This window comes from Trachypithecus francoisi, unplaced genomic scaffold (genome assembly GCF_009764315.1).
Source record: "Trachypithecus francoisi isolate TF-2019V2 unplaced genomic scaffold, Tfra_2.0 Lachesis_group16, whole genome shotgun sequence".
Lineage (NCBI taxonomy): Eukaryota > Metazoa > Chordata > Mammalia > Primates > Cercopithecidae > Trachypithecus > Trachypithecus francoisi.
In genome coordinates, this window is record NW_022681461.1 from 47,304,966 (window position 1) to 47,326,293 (window position 21,328).

A 21,328-nucleotide genomic window follows, 5' to 3' on the forward strand; every position below is an offset into this window, starting at 1 on the left:
TATTAATACTTGTTAATTGTTATTAATACTAATTAATTGTTTTCTCTTTTTCCCCCATTGATACTTTCTGTTGCTTGAAACATTTTTTTTCTGTTGTTTGAAACATTTTTTTTTTTTCTCCTCTTGGCTTCCAGTGTACTATAATTGGGTGGTTTTCTTCCTTCAGTTTCTAGCTGTCCCTTTTAAATTTCTTTCTGGTCCTACCCAGTCTCCATGTCCTGTAAGTGTTAAAATGTCCCAGGCCTCACTCTTAGGATCTCTCCCTTTTTTTTCTGTTTATACTCACACCCTAAGTGATTTTATCTAATCACCTTAACTTTCAAAATTATACTACAGGTTGAATATCCCTTATCTGAAATGCTTGGACCCGGAAACCTGAAGTGTTTCACATTTTGAGCTTTTGAGATTTTGGAATATTTGCATTACATTTACTGACTGAGCATCCCAAAGCTGAAAATTTGAAATCTGGAATGCTCCAATGAGCATTTCCTTTGAGCATCATACTGGTGCTCAAAAATGTTTAGGATTTTGGAGCATTTCAGATTTTGGGATTTGGATGCTCTACCTCTGTCTATAGGCTGATGATTCCCAAATTTGTAAATTTGTTTATCTACCTTGGATCTCTTTGGTGTACTCTAGGAAAGACTGTAGCTAATTGCCTACTTAATATCTCTTCACTTGGATACGTAATGGGCATCTCACACTGAAAGTGTTTGAAACAAAGCTGTTGCCTTTTATGTTTTCAATACAGGTGCAGAATTTGACTACTTCCTATCACCTTGCTGTCACCATTCTGTCCAGGCCACTATCATGTATTACCTGAATTATTGCAATAACTTGCAGGTTTCTTTGTTCTGATTTTAAGCCTTTAGACATAGGTGCCAGGATATTGTTGCCAAATATTTGTGAGTCAAATCAGATCACTGCTCTCTTCAAGTCTCTCCAATGGTTTCCCAGACCATTAAAAATAAAAAAAACCTAAGTTCTTACTACAACCTGTGGGACCCTACATGTTCTGACTACATTACCTCTCTGATCTCATCTTTGCCTTCTCTTTTTATTCACTCCAGCAACACAGACCATGTTGTTGTTCCTTGAACATAACAGGTATTTAACCTTTAAAGGTATACTTTCTTCCAGTGGCTGAAAGCTTTCCCACCCAGTTTTCTGCATAGATACCATTTTACTTCCTTTATTCTACAACTTTTACAGTTTAAAATTAGTTGACAGCAGACATTAAATGCAGAAGTGATAAAAGAATGATGTATGTTGTAATAGTAGTAGAGGGAAATATGGGAGCATAACTGGGGGCCTGTTCCAAGACTAAGGATAAAGAAAACTCTCCTTGTTGATATCATACCAGTAATACTTTGCTGAGAAGATATCAAAGAGACAAATTAATTTCTAATAACTTTTCCAAATGAACTCTAGTTCAAACCATAAATTCCCTAGTGTATATGTCTTTACTAAATTTGCAGAAGTAGAGCTTATATGCCCCTATTTGGCGAATTTGCCATCAACTAAATTGTAATCTGGGGTACATTTTGTAAACCTTAAACACTTTTCTTCTAGGATTCTGTTTATCCCTTCTAAGAATCATTATAGAAAATGAGAGATGTAAATGTTGAGGGTATGTTGTGTTTGTGAATAGTATTGAGGCAGAAAAAAAAATAAAAGAGAACAAACTGAGATGTGCTAACCTAAAATCACTGGCTTACTTTTCCTTGTGTTTAGTCTATTTTTTGCCATTTCTTTCTCTAGATTGAATTTCATTTTTCTTTTATTTTTGTTTCTCAAACATTACCTTGGGGAGCGTGGGAGCAGGGGGTTCACTGATACTTAATTTTATACTCACTTTGAAGTTGTACCTCCCAGTGTAGTATTTTAATTTTGAAATTATTTTAGATGATTGTAGTTGTTCATACAGTTTTCATTAGTATCCTCAACTAGACTCAATTTGAAAATATTTTCCTTATTTATTTATTCTTTGTAAATTTTGTCTACAGTTAGTAGACATTACAATTGTTTTGGTAGCTATATATAGTTATTTTAAAAAGCAAAGTCTTTTATAATTCCGTCCCCCAGAGGCAAATACTATGAACATTTTGAATATTTCAGTTTTAAAAATGCATCTTAACATATCTGTAGGCACACTAATATTTTTCACTTTAACATTATATTTTAAAAAATCATGACATATAACTATTTTAGACGGTCATATAATTTATTTTTCTAGTGTTGGTTATATATGTTATTTGTTTATTCTTGTAAATAAAGCTGCAATAAACATTTCTTTGTCAGTTCAGACTATTACTATTCATTAGAGTGTATTAACTGCACATATGTACACACACACACACACACACACACGCACACGCACACACTGACCTACCCACCCAGGGAAGACTTCCTTTTATGAAGCTATAACATCATATTAACCATGTGCAATTCACTTTTTTTGCTTGTTTGTTTTTTGACAGGGTCTCACTCTGTCGCCTAGGCTGGAGTACAGTGGCCCGATCTCGACTCACTGCAACCTCCACCTCCCAGGTTCAAGCAATTCCTCCACCTCAGCCTCCCCAGTAGCTGGGACTACAGGCACGTGCCACCACACTCAGCTAATTTTTGTACTTTTCGATAGAGACGGAGTTTCACAATGTTGACCAGGCTGGTCTCAAACTCCTTACCTTAGGTGATCCACCAGCTTCAGTCTCCCAAAGTGCTGGGATTATAGGTGTGAGCCACTGCGACTGGCCCAATTCACTTTTAATTAGTTCATACATAACATATCCTTTTAAAATTATCCTGTAATAAGTATGTATGGGGGTCATGGATTCTAAGGGGACCTGCCTACTACATGATCAGTAAATGTTAAGTTACTGAACCTTGACACATTGCATGCTATGCTGTCCCGCTTTGGATAATGCAATTTAAAAATCATAATTGTATTTTAAAACTTTATGGTGATGTTTCTATTTTAATTTAAATATTATTCCATTTAATGTTTGACTTTGGGTGGATGAATGGTTCTGCAGTGGTGAAAAATGTGGAGAAACAAAATACGAGTGAGAAGTCCTTCCAGTTAGATCACACTTATAAAGACAGAATGTAAAATTGTACTATAAGCCAGGGAGAATCTGAGTTTCCATTTACACAAATTATTTTAGAAACGTATTATGTAAATCGAGATAAAAATGTAAGTTGCTCCTAGTAACCATATAATAATAATAGTTAATATGTTTTAGCTTATTGTGTATCAGGCACTGGCAATAGGGCTTTTGCCTTATTGTTTTAAGCCTCGCACCAACCTGATGTGGTATTGTTATTTTTATCCCTGTTTTATAGATCAGGTAACTGAAGCTTAGAGTGTTGTCCAAAGTCAAACAGCTACCCGTGTAGAATTCAGATCTAGGTAATCTTCGGTCCAGAATGCAATTCTTAAACTTTATTATAAAGCCCACAGTATAGTTCAGTTGTAAATGGAAAGATGAGATCTTATCCTTAAAAGCCTCGGTAAACAGATTCTACAAACTTGCATTATCCATTCTCATCCAAATTTTTTCAACACCTAATAATTTCTAATGTTGGAATATTTGTCCTGATATCTAAGTTAAATGTTATTCAAAAGATTTCATTGCATTCTTTTTGGTGACCAGAGTATAGCAGTTACCTTTCTCTTTGAAAAGGGCTTCCATCATTATTCTCTAGCCATTTGTTCCTCCTGATTGTATCCATTTGGTTTCTTTTATCTTGCTATTACATCACACTTTAACTTTTTGAGCTTCTGAAGATTTTTTACTAACGCTATTTTTTCTCCTCACAAATGTACTAGTTGTGTAGTGCAGGATTTTAAAATTTGGGAATGATCACATTGCCTTATTTGTCAGGTGTGCTATTGTTCAGACTTTAGTATTCATTTATATCAGATTATTCATTTTTATTCTGGAGCATTATATGTGTTGTCTTTATTCCTTGTCTACACATATTTTTAGATTGTTTTCCAATTTGAATAATCATCCTTGCAATAATGAGATGAAATTACTCAAAATTTCAAACATATTTTCACATAGGTTCATTTTAATATTTTTGAATAATAATTGGGATTTAGCTCTAAGACTTAGATGAGCTGAATTAAAAATATTACACTAACAATTTGTCTTCAATTCATATTAAACTTCTTTAAGAATCAGATCTTAGTTTACTGTTTCTAATGAAGTTTGTTTCCTCTGTTCTCTTTCTCTCAATTCTTCACCCCTTTTCCTTGCCCTTCCATTCCCCATTCTTTCTCTCATTTATTAAGTAGATTTGTATCATAATACCTGTTTAATTATTTGAAAAGATAAAAACAGTTGTCCCAAGTGGTAGGATGTGGGAATTGAGGAGGGGAGACAAAGGTGAAGAAAGAAAATTGAAAAAGGTTTTGAGCACAGAGGTGAGTCATACTGTCCCAGAGCTCTCTATAACGAATCATCAGTGTCATACACAAGTCTACCAAACACATAGTGTGGAAGGGTTTTCCAGGAGAAAACACCTACCAAGATACATAAAAGTAATCTAATGTGTTCTCTTCCTCTGAGCATGTAGCCTTTCATATAATTTTTAATATTTTTGTATGTCTGCACATCATTTATATATGTGTATGATTTAAATATTGATAGGGAATTATATCAGCATTTATGATTTCTAGACCATCAAACATGGTTGGGGTACTAACATGTATTTTATAACTTTTTGTTATAATAAAAATAAAAATAAAATAGCAGTACAACAATAAAAATTAATACAAAAAGTATAATAACTGTTTACATAGTGTTTACATTGTAACCACTGGGTAAATTCCATCTTATAAGTAATCCAGAGATGGTTTAAAGTGTACAGGAGGATGTACATAGGTTATAAGCAAATACTGTGCCATTTTATATAAGGCACTTGTGCATTTGCAGATTTTTGTTATCCACTTGGGTCCTGGAAACAATCTTGTGGATACTGAGGGAATGCTGTAGTATATTTACTAAATTTGGACGATTTCAATTCTTAAATTAGTATAATTGGGTAACAGAACATACATATTTTCAAAATTGTTAAGATACATAAGATATCATTTACTTCTTTAACACTAATAAAAGATTTGAAAAGGTGCTCTTCAGTCTAGACCCCTGAAAATTAAAGGAGCTGGAGTATGAGGTCTTATTTCTAACTTGCTTTCTGTCCCCTGGAGATCCTTTTAACCTTTTTCACTTTAATTTCTTCAATAGAAAATAGCATGAAGAATAGTAAGAATAATATATTGCTTATGAATTATAATGATTGATACTTCTAAAGCATATAATGTAATACATGATTACATTTTTATAGGCCAGAATCTTACAAAAAAATTCTGATCCATTCGAACTTTTTGGATTATTAGAGGAAAGAAATTATAGAGAAAAGAGCCTCTCTGAAAACTGTTGTAGGAATGTTCTTACTAATAGGGAAGAAGATAACTCAGTATGCCTAAAGCAATACAGATGAATAGAATTTATCATATTGCCTAATTTACTCGCTTGAGCACTGTTTTGCTTTTTTTGTGTTTTTTTTGTTTTTGTTTTTTTTTACTCTACTTTTATTAATGGAATGAGAATAAGATGGAATCTACCCAGGGCACTGGAACATCCTAAGCTTTTGCCTTCTTGCAGGATCTCCTAGAGAAATAAACATTTTATTACCCTGAGGTCTTGTCACCAAAAAACACTTTAGAAATAAAGCTAGATTTAACCTTGTTGAAGGCTATTTTAACCAAGTTTACTGCTGAACTGAGGCCTAGAGTTAAAAATGGCTGGAGAACTATCTTTGCTTCCTGTACTCTAAGTTCACAACTGAGTGATCTCATTACTATTAAATACGTGAAATCCAGTCAGCCAATAAAGAAAACAGGCAAGTAGGAGATGTATGTTTGGAGTAAGCTAAGGAATAAGATAAGAGTTTGTTCCAAAACCTAGAGCAAAGCTGATCTAATTTATTCTGGGCTTTCTCAGTTCTTTTTCACCTGCTGCTTGGAAGGATGGATATTCAGTGCAAGACAGAGTTTGTACCAGTGTAGTCTTACCCACCTAGTCATATCACATCAAGTCAGGGCAACTTCTGAATAGGAATGCACCTACTTAAACTGCATGTCAGAGAGAGCAAAGTAGAGAACACAAGAAGAGTGCTATTAGTCGTCTATTTTTTTTTTTTTTTGAGTTTGAGTCTCTCCTTGTCGCCCAGGCCGGAATGCAATGGCACGATCTCAGCTCACTGCAACCTCTGCCTCCTGGGTTCAAGCGATTCTCCTGCCTCAGCCTCCCGAGTAGCTAGGATTACAGGCATGCACCACCATGCCCGGCTAATTTTGTATTTTTAGTAGAGACGGGGTTTCTCCATGTTGGTCAGGCTGATCTTGAACTCCCGATATCAGGTGATCCGCCGGCCTCGGTCTTCCAAAGTGCTGGGATTACGGGTATGAGCCAACGTGCTCGGCCAGTCCTCTATTTTATGAAGCAAGACAGTAGTTAGACGAGAGGAGATAAATTAAGATAGAGCCTTCTTCCGTGAATGAATCGGCCTAGAGCCTTATATTTGTGAAAGAAGGTACCAAGATGTGGCACCCAAGAGTAAGGTATACCACATCCTTGGCACTAGAGGCCAGTAAATTGGTCCTCAATACTGAGCATACCCTAGCATCATGCCTGTACCTTGGTCATTAGGACGGAAGGTATGTGGTTTTCTTTGTCAGCCCTTATCAGTGTCCATTGGATTCTCAAATTTTTGAAATATGTGAATTCTTTAATAATATTTTCTATTATTTACCTTAGAGGGATTAATTTGTACTGATGGGATAAATGTTGGGTAGTGTAAACAAAGCACCTGAGATTACAAAGTGGTTACATTTTCATTGAAAAAGTGACTATGCAGTGAAGAGAAGACCCTCACTCATCGTAGCTTCATTTCTCCCTAGCCAGGTTAGCTTTTGTGTCCAGGGTTTGCTTTTTTCTTATCTACACTGAACCTAGTCATGAGAGCAGCAGCACAGTACAAGTAGGCACTCTGAACTCTTCATTGTCCCTGAAAGCTGGCAGGTTCCTACTCTTTCTTCCCTCCTAGACTATCTGATGGTATTAGCTGTGGAAAGGACATTGGACATGCTCCTTGGTATAAAGGTAATGGGAAGGGAAAATATAAATTGATATTCTAAATTTTTTTATAAATCATATAGGCAACATTTTTCTTTTAAAAAATTGCCTAGACTTTGGCTATAAATTGAAGTGGATTATTTTAAATATCTCCATAATAATATAGATAGATAATTTTATTTTTTTAAAGACAGTGTCTCCCCATGTCACCTAGACTGGAGTGCAATGGCACAGTCTTGGCTCACTGAAGCCTCGACCTCCTGGGCTCAAGTGATCCTCCCACCTTAGCCTTCCAAGTAGCTGGGAATACAGGTGCATGCTACCACGCCCAGGTAATTTTTTGTATTTTTTGGTAGAGACCGGGATTCGTCATATTGCCCAGGCTGGTCTTGAACTCGTGAGTTCAGGTGATCCGCCTGCCTTGACCTCCCAAAGTGCTGGGATTACAGGCATGAGCCACCATGCCCAGCCAGAGATACGTTTTTTTTTTTTTTAATGAAAGATAAAAGATATATTGAGCTAATTATATGCCAGTGGAATGGAACTTTGGAGGGTCTTATTTTTGTGACAAATTATGTTTCAGGAGATGTATTAATGAAAGGTTTTACAAGCCTTTTTAAATTTTAAATTTTAAATTTAAAAACAGAGGTATAACATGCATACAGAAATGTACACAAATCCTAGGTTTCTAGGTGAACTAAAGCTTTACAATCTTTTATGTATGTAAGTTTCTTCCCATGAGGCAAGACAAACTGATGGAAGATGTTCTGTATCTTTAATTAAATGAGCAAAACTAAAAACTTACCATAGCATCTACATAATTTTGAGATGTTACACTTGGGGGTTTTGTTCTTATTGTAAGATTTTACTGTTAGCCTTTAAAGCCACACACACACACACACACACATTTTCGCACTTAGGTCACTTTTCTAGTATCAGCCACAGATATACATACAGATTCTGTATGTAAATCGACTACCACAGATTGAATTATATCTCATTAAATCACAATTATACATTAGGATTTTCATTACCAAGCAAGTTCACAAGTACTGGAGGTATACCATTGTTAACCCTATATTACTCTCTGTATGATGGCACTTATATGTCATGTTATCTCATAGTTTTAATAAACTTTTAAATTTATTTAATGCATATTGCCTTGACTTAAAAAGGTTTTAAAGTTTTCAGTAAGTCTTCAAAACATTGCTTCTATTTTTTCACACTGTTTAAGGTTTTCAATAACTCCTTCAGAACAAGTCCATCCTCTTAATCCGGTATTGAAGAGTCTTTACATTCTATCTACAGCATTACTGCTTGACTTTGTCTCTTACTAGTCCTCTGCTCCTCCTAGCAGTAGATACTAAATTATACTTAATAAGAATGTACAATTCAACATTAATTAACTCTTAATGAAATACTACTGATTTTGTTTTCTTTCCAATGTATATATTAAGTCCAGTTAAACTGATATACCTTATGCTCCTTTCTGTCCTTTCCTATCATTGTGCATAACTTTTTTCACATTTCTTCTATCTTTAGAATGACTTTTCGTTTTTGGTCAATTCCAATTATATTGTCATGGTTCAGTTCAGGTCATAATTCCCTCCATGATTAATATAGCTAGCTTAAAGTATTTTCTTCCTCAGAAATTTGGCCTTCTTTTCCTATATTACACTGGCTAATACTACATATCGCCTTTTTTTTTTTTTTACATATTTTCTAGTTATTATTATCAAATTTTAAATGTTAAATTAAATATTTAAAATATTATTATATAATTTAGTTAGCTTTTTTGTGTTTATATCTTCTTTCTCTCTCCGACTATTAAAATAACCTGAGGACAAGAACTATGTTTATACAATTTGTATATATATACACGCACACACATACACACACACACACACACACATAGCTTTTTTGATTATTAATATAATTTGGATATATTTTTTGAAACAGCTTTACAATGAGTTACATATTTGTTTTGAAACCACAAAATCAAATGAAGCTATGCTCCGGCAAAGTGTTGTTAATCTTCAGGATCAGCTATTACAGAAAGAGCAAGAAAATGCTAAGTTAAAAGAAAAACTTCAGGAATCACAGGGAGCACCTCATCCTTTACTTCAAGAAAGTGATCCAGACTACTCAGCACAGGTGAGTGACATTTTCTAAAACTGTTATTCAGTGTAATATCAAATTAAATCTACAATTGACTAAAACATAAAAATTTAAATATATTTGCATTTATTGAAGTATAAGAAGTGTGCAGATAGTTTTGCATTATACTGTTTTTATACTGTTTGTAAGCATGAATATTACAATACAGATTCATATAGAAGTGCATGTAGAAGTATGGGGTCTAGCAAATATAGTTATCATGATGAAACATTTGGCTGATATACATTATTGAAAAGCAAATTAATAAGTCATGCCCATTTTGAGACTTTTTAACTGAATGAGCTAATGGAATAGAAAGAGTATCTAACAGTAAGTTTCATAAAGTACTTGCCATAATGCCTGGTATGTGGTACTTAATATCCAATAGTCCTAATTCTGCCACTACCTTGATACATGATTTTGGACAGGCCTATAACCTTTCTTTTTTTTTTTTTTTTTTTTATTTTATTTATTATTTATTTTTTTATTATACTTTAAGTTCTAGGGTACATGTGCATAACGTTTATATCATGTATAACTCCCCAATGCAATCCCTCCCTCCTCCCCCCTCCCCATGATAGGCCCCAGTGTGTGATGTTCCCCTTCCCGAGTCCAAGTGATCTCATTGTTCAGTTCCACCTATGAGTGAGAACATGCGGTGTTTGGTTTTCTCTTCTTGTGATAGTTTGCTAAGAATGATGGTTTCCAGCTGCATCCATGTCCCTACAAAGGACGCAAACTCATCCTTTTTGATGGCTGCATAGTATTCCATGGTGTATATGTGCCACATTTTCTTAATCCAGTCTGTCACAGATGGACATTTGGGTTGATTCCAAGTCTTTGCTATTGTGAATAGTGCCGCAATAAACATACGTGTGCATGTGTCTTTGTAGTAGAGTAATTTATAATCCTTTGGGTATATACCCAGTAGTGGGATGGCTGGGTCATATGGTACATCTAGTTCTAGATCCTTGAGGAATCGCCATACTGTTTTCCATAATGGTTGAACTAGTTTACAATCCCACCAACAGTGTAAAAGTGTTCCTATTTCTCCACATCCTCTCCAACATCTATTGTTTCCTGACTTCTTAATGATTGCCATTCTAACTGGTGTGAGATGGTATCTCATTGTGGTTTTGATTTGCATTTCTCTGATGGCGAGTGATGACGAGCATTTTTTCATGTGTCTGTTGGCTGTATGGATGTCTTCTTTTGAGAAATGTCTGTTCATATCCTTTCCCCACTTTTTGATGGGGTTGTTTGTTTTTTTCTTGTATATTTGTTTGAGTTCTTTGTAGATTCTGGATATTAGCCCTTTGTCAGATGAGTAGGTTGCAAAAATTTTCTCCCATTCTGTAGGTTGCCTGTTCACTCTGATGGTAGTTTCTTTTGCTGTGCAAAAGCTCTTTAGTTTAATGAGATCCCATTTGTCAATTTTGGCTTTTGCTGCCGTTGCTTTTGGTGTTTTAGACATGAAGTCCTTGCCCATGCCTATGTCCTGAATGGTACTACCTAGATTTTCTTCTAGGGTTTTTATGGTATTAGGTCTAACATTTAAGTCTCTAATCCATCTTGAATTAATTTTCGTATAAGGGGTAAGGAAAGGATCCAGTTTCAGCTTTCTACTTATGGCTAGCCAATTTTCCCAGCACCATTTATTAAATAGGGAATCCTTTCCCCATTTCTTGTTTTTGTCAGGTTTGTCAAAGATCAGATGGCTGTAGATGTGTGGTATTATTTCTGAGGACTCTGTTCTGTTCCACTGGTCTATTTCTCTGTTGTGGTACCAGTACCATGCTGTTTTGGTTACTGTAGCCTTGTAGTATAGTTTGAAGTCAGGTAGCGTGACGCCTCCAGCTTTGTCCTTTTGACCTAGGATTGTCTTGGCAATGCGGGCTCTTTTTTGGTTCCATATGAACTTTAAAGCAGTTTTTTCCAATTCTGTGAAGAAACTCATTGGTAGCTTGATGGGGATGGCATTGAATCTATAAATAACCTTGGGCAGTATGGCCATTTTCACGATATTGATTCTTCCTATCCATGAGCATGGTATGTTCTTCCATTTGTTTGTGTCCTCTTTGATTTCACTGAGCAGTGGTTTGTAGTTCTCCTTGAAGAGGTCCTTTACATCCCTTGTAAGCTGGATTCCTAGGTATTTTATTCTCTTTGAAGCAATTGTGAATGGAAGTTCATTCCTGACTTGGCTCTCTGCTTGTCTGTTACTGGTGTATAAGAATGCTTGTGATTTTTGCACATTAATTTTGTATCCTGAGACTTTGCTGAAGTTGCTTATCAGCTTAAGGAGATTTTGGGCTGAGACGATGGGTTTTTCTAATATACAATCATGTCATCTGCAAACAGGGACAATTTGACTTCTTCTTTTCCTAACTGGATACCCTTGATTTCTTTCTCTTGCCTGATTGCCCTAGCCAGAACTTCCAACACTATGTTGAATAGGAGTGGTGAGAGAGGGCATCCCTGTCTTGTGCCAGTTTTCAAAGGGAATTTTTCCAGTTTTTGCCCATTCAATATGATATTAGCTGTGGGTTTGTCGTAAATAGCTCTTATTATTTTGAGGTACGTTCCATCAATACCGAATTTATTGAGCGTTTTTAGCATGAAGGGCTGTTGAATTTTGTCAAAAGCCTTTTCTGCATCTATTGAGATAATCATGTGGTTCTTGTCTTTGGTTCTGTTTATATGCTGGATTACATTTATTGATTTGCGAATGTTGAACCAGCCTTGCATCCCAGGGATGAAGCCCACTTGATCATGGTGGATAAGCTTTTTGATGTGCTGCTGAATCCGGTTTGCCAGTATTTTATTGAGAATTTTTGCATCGATGTTCATCAGGGATATTGGTCTAAAATTCTCTTTTTTTGTTGTGTCTCTGCCAGGCTTTGGTATCAGGATGATGTTGGCCTCATAAAATGAGTTAGGGAGGATTCCCTCTTTTTCTATTGATTGGAATAGTTTCAGAAGGAATGGTACCAGCTCCTCCTTGTACCTCTGGTAGAATTCAGCTGTGAATCCATCTGGTCCTGGACTTTTTTTCGTGGGTAGGCTATTAATTGTTGCCTCAATTTCAGAGCCTGTTATTGGTCTATTCAGGGATTCAACTTCTTCCTGGTTCAGTCTTGGGAGAGTGTAAGTGTCCAGGAAATTATCCATTTCTTCTAGATTTTCTAGTCGATTTGCGTAGAGGCATTTATAGTATTCTCTGATGGTTGTTTGTATTTCTGTGGGGTCGGTGGTGATATCCCCTTTATCATTTTTTATTGCGTCTATTTGATTCCTCTCTCTTTTCTTCTTTATTAGTCTTGCTAGCGGTCTGTCAATTTTGTTGATCTTTTCAAAAAACCAACTCCTGGATTCATTGATTTTTTGGAGGGTTTTTTGTGACTCTATCTCCTTCAGTTCTGCTCTGATCTTAGTTATTTCTTGCCTTCTGCTAGCTTTTGAATGTGTTTGCTCTTGCCTCTCTAGTTCTTTTAATTGTGATGTTAAAGTGTCAATTTTAGATCTTTCCTGCTTTCTCTTGTGGGCATTTAGTGCTATAAATTTCCCTCTACACACTGCTTTAAATGTGTCCCAGAGATTCTGGTATGTTGTATCTTTGTTCTCATTGGTTTCAAAGAACATCTTTATTTCTGCTTTCATTTCGTTATGTACCCAGTAGTCATTCAGGAGCAGGTTATTCAGTTTCCATGTAGTTGAGCGGTTTTGATTGAGTTTCTTAGTCCTGAGTTCTAGTTTGATTGCACTGTGGTCTGAGAGACAGTTTGTTATAATTTCTGTTCTTGTACATTTGCTGAGGAGTGCTTTACTTCCAATTATGTGGTCAATTTTGGAATAAGTGCGATGTGGTGCTGAGAAGAATGTATATTCTGTTGATTTGGGGTGGAGAGTTCTATAGATGTCTATTAGGTCCGCTTGGTGCAGAGATGAGTTCAATTCCTGGATATCCTTGTTAACTTTCTGTCTCGTTGATCTGTCTAATGTTGACAGTGGAGTGTTGAAATCTCCCATTATTATTGTATGGGAGTCTAAGTCTCTTTGTAGGTCTCTAAGGACTTGCTTTATGAATCTGGGTGCTCCTGTATTGGGTGCATATATATTTAGGAGAGTTAGCTCTTCCTGTTGAATTGATCCCTTTACCATTATGTAATGGCCTTCTTTGTCTCTTTCGATCTTTGATGGTTTAAAGTCTGTTTTATCAGAGACTAGGATTGCAACCCCTGCTTTTTTTTGTTCTCCATTTGCTTGGTAGATCTTTCTCCATCCCTTTATTTTGAGCCTATGTATGTCTCTGCATGTGAGATGGGTCTCCTGAATACAGCAGACTGATGGGTCTTGACTCTTTATCCAGTTTGCCAGTCTGTGTCTTTTAATTGGAGCATTTAGTCCATTTACATTTAAGGTTAATATTGTTATGTGTGAACTTGATCCTGTCATTATGATATTAACTGGTTATTTTGCTCATTAGTTGATGCAGTTTCTTCCTAGCCTCGATGGTCTTTACATTTTGGCATGTTTTTGCAATGGCTGGTACCGGTTGTTCCTTTCCATGTTTAGGGCTTCCTTCAGGGTCTCTTGTAAGGCAGGCCTGGTGGTGACAAAATCTCTAAGCATTTGCTTATCTGTAAAGGATTTTATTTCTCCTTCACTGATGAAACTTAGTTTGGCTGGATATGAAATTCTGGGTTGAAAATTCTTTTCTTTTAGAACGTTGAATATTGGCCCCCACTCTCTTCTGGCTTGTAGAGTTTCTGCCGAGACATCTGCTGTTAGTCTGATGGGCTTCCCTTTGTGGGTAACCCGACCTTTCTCTCTGGCTGCCCTTAAGATTTTTTCCTTCATTTCAACTTTGGTGAATCTGGCAATTATGTGTCTTGGAGTTGCTCTTCTGGAGGAGTATCTTTGTGGCGTTCTCTGTATTTCCTGAATTTGAATGTTGGCCTGCCCTACTAGGTTGGGGAAGTTCTCCTGGATGATATCCTGAAGAGTGTTTTCCAACTTGGTTCCATTTTCCCCCTCACTTTCAGGCACCCCAATCAGACGTAGATTTGGTCTTTTTACATAATCCCATACTTCTTGCAGGCTTTGTTCATTTCTTTTTCTTCTTTTTTCTTTTGGTTTTCTCTTCTCGCTTCATTTCATTCATTTGATCCTCAATCGCTGATACTCTTTCTTCCAGTTGATCGAGTCGGTTACTGAAGCTTGTGCATTTGTCACGTATTTCTCGTGTCATGGTTTTCATCTCTGTCATTTCGTTTATGATCTTCTCTGCATTAATTAGTCTAGCTGTCAATTCTTCCACTTTTTTTTCAAGATTTTTAGTTTCTTTGCGCTGGGTACGTAATTCCTCCTTTAGCTCTGAGAAGTTTGATGGACTGAAGCCTTCTTCTCTCATCTCGTCAAAGTCATTCTCTGACCAGCTTTGATCCGTTGCTGGCGATGGGCTGCGCTCCTTTGCAGGGGGAGATGCGCTCTTATTTTTTGAATTTCCAGCTTTTCTGCCCTGCTTTTTCCCCATCTTTGTGGTTTTATCTGTCTCTGGTCTTTGATGATGGTGACGTACTGATGGGGTTTTGGTATAGGTGTCCTTCCTGTTTGATAGTTTTCCGTCTGACAGTCAGAAGGACTGTCTGTTGGTCTGTTGGAGATTGCTTGAGGTCCACTCCAGACCCTGTTTGCCTGGGTATCAGCAGCAGAGGTTGCCAAAGATAGAATATTGCTGAGCAGCGAGTGTACCTGTCTGATTCTTCCTTTGGAAGTTTCCTCTCAGGGATGACTCCACCCTGTGAGGTGTGGGGTGTCAGACTGCCCCTAGTGGGGGATGTCTCCCAGCTAGGCTACTCAGGGGTCAGGGACCCACCTGAGCAGGCAGTCTGTCCGTTCTCGGATCTCAACCTCCGCGTTGGGAGATCCACGGCTCTCCCCAAAGCTGTCAGACAGAGTCGTTCGCCTCTGCACCGCCCCCGCTGCTTTCCCTATTGGACCTCAGCTGTGGGCTGTCCCCAGAGGTGGAGTCTACAGAGACAGGCAGGTTTCCTTGAGCTGCTGTGAGCTCCACCCAGTTCGAGCTTCCCAGCGGCTTTGTTTACCTACTTAAGCCTCAGCAATGGCGGGCGCCCCTCCCCCAGCCTCGCTGCTGCCTTGCGGATAGATCGCCGCAGACGGCTGTGTTAGCAGTGAGGGAGGCTCCGTGGGCGTGGGACCCTCCCGGCCAGGTGTGGGATATATTCTCCTGGTGTGCTTGTTTCCTTAAAGCGCAGTATTGGGGTGGGAGTTACCCGATTTTCCAGGTGTTATGTGTCTCAGTTCCCCTGGCTAGGAAAACGGATTTCCTTCCCCCTTGCGCTTCCAGGTGAGGCGATGCCTCGCCCTGCTTCAGCTCACGCTGGTTAGGCTGCAGCAGCTGACCAGCACCGATTGTCCGGCACTCCCTAGAGAGATGACCCCAGTACCTCAGTTGAAAATGCAGAAATCACCGGTCTTCTGTGTTACTCGCGCTGGGAGTTGGAGACTGGAGCTGTTCCTATTCGGCCATCTTGCTCCGCCCCCCTCAGAAGTGCCATATAACCTTTCTTACTATTTCCTGTGGTAAATGAAGGTAGTATAAATGTATAGATAAATATGTAGGATCTGGTTTCAAATAAACCTGAGATTAATTATAGCTCTGTGAGCTTTGTGAACTTAAACACATTTCTTAGCCCTTTTATTCAAAACTTTCTCATAAACAAAATGTTGATATTAATAGTATCTATGTCATAGAGTTTTATGAAGTTTAATGACATAGTACCAGTAAAGTGCAGAGCTTAGCATATAGAAAATGTTAAATGGTACCTTTTTAGATAATCTTCAGGGCAACTTTCAACTCTACACATCTTTAAAAAAAATCTCTGTGAATTTATTTAAGTGTTTTTAAGGCACTCATAGTTTTTCTTTAAATTTTATAATGCATTAATTAAATTCAGAAATGGATTGTCATTTTTGAACATGCCGCATTTGTCTTGCTAATTACTCAACCTTACAACAGTTTTTAAGATTGTACCATATTGTGTGTATTTTTTGGACTTCAGGTACATAATATTGGATCAATGATAAAATTTGTATTATGACATACTATTGTATGCGTATGAAAATTTAATTTAATGGCTTTGTTTAGTTCTTTTATTATAACAAACACCCTTGGTTCAACCACCTTATCCAAAGACTAGATCATTACAAATGGCTTATATCTACTTGTATGTGCTTTGATTCTCTTACAAGAGGTAATCACCGAACTTCTTATCATTTTGATTTTTTTAAAACAGTTATATCATATACAAATTTATGAGGAAACAGGTTATTGTTTAGTCATTCATAAAAATGATATAATGTGTTGTTTATGGGTTAGGCAATTTTGACTCATCATTATGTTACTAAAATTTATCCATGTTTTTTAATATAGCTCTTTGTTTTTCCTGTTTAAAAATATTCTGTTATATGTGAGTATATCATAACTATTTTTACATGTATCTCTAGATGAGAACTTTAGTTATTTCCATTTTTGTTGTTATGGATAATATTAGTGTTGACATTTTCACACGTGTTTCTTGACATACACATTCATGCATCTTTGTGAGTTATATATCTAGGAGTAGAAATCCTGGATTATAAAATATGAAAATGTTACTTTTAGACAATACTGATCACCTGTTTTTCAAAGTGGTTTTGTAGGTTTTACTACCACCAACAATATAAAAGATATCTGGTTTTTTCCTGTCCTACTCAACACTTGGTGATATCAGACTTCTTAATTCATTGCCAACTGAATAGGTATAAAATAATATTTTATTTTGGTTTTTACATGCGTATCACTGACTAGCCAGTGTGTGTCTTCTTTGTGAAATATCTGTTTATGTCTTTCGTTCAATCTTCTACTGGATTTTTTCTTGTTGATTTTCAAAAGCTCTTTATATGTTCTTAATATTAATCCCTAGTAAATTAATATATGGCAGATATCTCACTGTGTACTTTTCTTTTGATTTTCTTCAAGGTGTCATTTGATGAACAGAAATTAAATTACTTCTTTTTTTTTTTTTGAGACAGAGTTTTGCTCTTGTTGCCCAGGCTGTAGTAAATGATGCGATCTTGGCTCATTGGAACCTCCACCTCCTGGGTTCAAGCAATTCTCCTGCCTCAGCCTCCCAAGTAGCTGGGCTTATAGGCACCTGCCACCACACCTGGCTAATTTTTTGAATTTTTACTATAGACCTGGTTTCACCATGTTGGTCAGACTGGTCTTGAACTCCTGACTTCAGGTGATCCACCCGCTGTGGTCTTCCAAAGTGCTGGGATTACAGACGTGAGCCACCGCGCCCAGCCACTTCTTAATTTTAATTTAGGCAAATTAATCGTTTATAGTTATTCGTTTGGTATTTCATTTAAGAAATCTGTCTGTTCCCCCAAAGACAGAAAGATTCCCAATCAAAATCCCAGGCAGGTTTTTCTTTTCTTTTTTTTTTTTCTTTAAGACAAAAGATCCTAATCAAACTCCCAAGAGGCTTTTTCTGTTATTTTAAGAAATTGACGGCCAGGCGCGGTGTCTCACACCTGTAATCCCAGCACTTTGAGAGGCTGAGGTGGGTGAGTCACGATGTCAAGAGATCGAGACCATTCTGACCAACATGGTGAAAGGGAAATGCAAAGAACCTAGAAGAGCAAAATCAAGTTTCATAAAGAACAAGTTGGAGGATTTACAATCCCTGATTTGAGACTTATTTATTGAGCTAAAATATCAAGACAGTATGGTATTAGTATAATAACTGACAAAATAATCAATAGAACAGAGTCCAGATATATGCCTATTCATATATATAGCTTTATAATAACTTTTGAAATGAGGGTAATGTAAGTTACTTTATTCTTTTTCAAGAATATTCTATCTGTTTTTGCTCGTTTGCTTTTTTGGTAATTTTACTATAAGCTCCTCAATTTGTACAAATAAGCATTCATTTAGAAATGTTTCTGATTTCCTTTTGGATTTTCTGTTTGGAGAGTGTGTCTTGTTTACTTTTGAAATATTTGTGTGTGTGTATATGTGTATGTTTACTGTTTTATTGTTACTTCTAATCTACTTCCATTGTGGTCACAGGTAGTACTTGGTAAGATTACTATATATATATAATTTATTTATTTATTTGTGACAGAGTCTCGATCTGTCGCCTGGGCTGGAGTGCAGTGGCATGGTCGCGGCTCACTGCAAGCTCCGCCTCCTGGGGGTCACGCCATTCTCCTGCCTCAGCCTCCTGAGTAGCAGGGACTACAAGTGCCCGCCACCACACCCAGCTAATTTTTTTGTTGTTGTTGTTGAATTTTTAGTAGAGATGGGATTTCACCGTGTTAGCCAGGACGGTCTGGGTCTCCTGGCCTCGTGATCCGCCCGCCTCGGCCTCCCAAAGTGCTGGGATTACAGGCGTGAGTCACTGCGCCTGGCCTATATTTTTATATTTATTGAGACTTAAGGCCAAGCATATTGTTTTGGTGAAAGTACTATATGTACCTGAGAATAATTTGTATTTTGCAACTACTGGGCAGAGTGCTCCTTAAATATCACTATTAATTATGTCATTGCACTTGATAATATTCAGATCTTTTATCTCTTTAATGATTTTTGTATTTACTTTTTCTATCAATTGCTTTAGAAAGGAGTGTTAAAATATAATTGTAGATTTTTGTTTCTCCTTTGAATTTTCTCAATTTTTATTTCATGCATTTTAAAGCTGTTTTATTAGTTCTATGCATATTTATGATTGTTATGTCTTTCTGATAAACTGAACCCTTTCTCATTATAAAATACCATTTTTAACTATAGTATTTTGTTGGCTTGAAATGTACCTTTACGATGTCAGTATAGCCAATTCTTCTTTTTAATGATTATATTTTACAAAGTGTAACTTTCTCATTCTTTTAATTTCAGCACATAGGTTACTGTATATTTGAAGTGTATATATTTGGATCCTGTTGTTTATAATCCATTCTGACAATTTCTTCCTTTTCATTGCAGTGTTAATCCTTTGAATTGCAATATGATTATAATATGATTGGGTTTAGGTGTACCATATTATCATTTGTTTTCTGTTTATCCTGTTTTTCGTTCCTCTGCCTCTCTTTTTCTTCCTTCCTTTTGGATTAATTAACTGGCTTTTTTTTTTAATCTAAAAGTTTTACTCTTCTATCCTCTAGACCCACAGTTTCTGATGGTAATTCAGTGGAATTCATTTCATTATTCACTTAAAGGTCATGTGTCAGTTTTCTTTGACTTTTTTTTTCCCCCAAGATTTTACTTTTGACTATAAGCATTTAAACTATGATATTCCCAAGCTTGATTTTCACTATAGTCATCCATCTTACGGTTTGCTGAGCTTCTTGATTTTCATAATTTTAAAACCAAATTGGAGAAAAATTTTGACGTTATTTTCACAAATATTTTTGTTTCCTGTTCTTTCTTTTCTCTTTTTGAGATTACCATTTCACTTATGTTAGACTTTTCAGTGTTGGTCCACAGATTAGTAAAGCTCTGTTGATTTTTATTTTTTTTTGATACAGAGTCTCGCTGTATTGCTCAGGCTGGAGTGCAGTGGCATGGTCTCAGCTCGCTGCAATCTCTGCCTCCTGGGTCCAGGTGATTCCCCTGCCTCAGCCTTCCAAGTGGCATTCACCATACATCCAGCTAATTTTTTAATATTTGGTAGAGACGGGGTTTTGCCATGTTGGCCAGGCTGGTCTCAAACTGCTGACCTTAGGTGATCTGCCTGCCTCGGCCTTCCGAAGTGCTAGGATTACAGGCGTGAGCTGCCGCGCCCAGCCGGCTCTGTTAATTTTTTAAAAACTGTTTTATATCTATATTATTCAGATTAGATGGTTTCTATTACTTTATATTCAGTTTAACTGAAATTTCTGTTATGTCCAACTTGCTCTTAAGTCGTTTATGTGACTTATTCTGCAAATATAAGTCCTTGTTATAATAGTTAAAACAGCTCCTTTAAAATCCGTATTTTCCTTATCTATTGGGTCTTCTTTGGTTTGATCACTATTGTTTTCCCTTTTCTTTTGAATATGGGTCATATATTGTTTCCTCTAACTTGGAGTTATATGATGTATATTGTAAAATATATGTTATAGAGACTCTGGTTTCTGTTGTATTACTCATGGAAGTGTTGAAATAAATATATGAATCAGAATTTAAATTAGATCAGATTTAAATTCCAAGCCCTGCTTCCCATCAGGTGGGTTGCAGTGAATTGCTTTTTAGTTCTCTTAACCTTATTCAGATTGCTTAGAAGTCTGCTCAGTGCATGAACAGTTCAGTTATGAGTTCATAGTTTTGACTCTCTCTTTTCTGGAATTTTCCCCCTCAATTTGTTGCTGCAGTGGTATGACTGAACTTTGTCCTCTAGTTCTTCAAGCCATTAATTAGTTCTTGCAAGTTTCTGTTGGAATTTTAGTCTCCTAATATTATTTCTGTTGTGGGCCTTGCTAAGGTAAAAATCATCAAAATGGGTAGCTTAGCCAATGCTCTTCCATTTCCCAACTATCAGTTCTTACCTAGATTCTGCCTGCATTTGATCATTCTCTGTTGCCTTCAGGTAGTTGTTTTATAATTTGCTTGGAGTTTAAATGGACATATGTGGTAGATTTATTCTGATAGGATCTACTCTGTCATTATTGTAAATGGAACTTCCCAGTCTTTGACTTTTTAAAGCCCATTTTAACTGATTTTTAAAATCATTTTCTATACAATGCAGGGAACTTAATATACTGTAACTTGTTTATCTTATCACCAATTATTGTTATTGTCTTACATTTTAATTATACATGTATTTTATCCTATAAAATATTATTGTTGTAAAAATTCATTATCTTTTAGAATTTTTACACTTTTTAATCCCTTTATTCTTTTCTGTAATTCTGTATTTCCCACTAGGATCTTTTGCCTTTTGCTTTAAGGACTCCTTTTAGTATTTATTTTAGTA

At 36.4% G+C, this 21,328-nt stretch overlaps 1 protein-coding gene across 3 annotated transcripts in view; it reads left to right on the forward strand.

The window, feature by feature from the left end:
- Positions 1–21,328, forward strand: part of CNTLN (centlein) — a 421,157-nt gene that overhangs the window by 186,563 nt on the left and 213,266 nt on the right. For all 3 annotated transcript variants that reach the window (XM_033237412.1, XM_033237414.1, XM_033237413.1), the window contains exon 8: positions 9,108–9,302. In XM_033237412.1, coding sequence (XP_033093303.1) covers positions 9,108–9,302 — 195 coding nt within the window. The remainder of the gene's footprint in view (positions 1–9,107; positions 9,303–21,328) is intronic.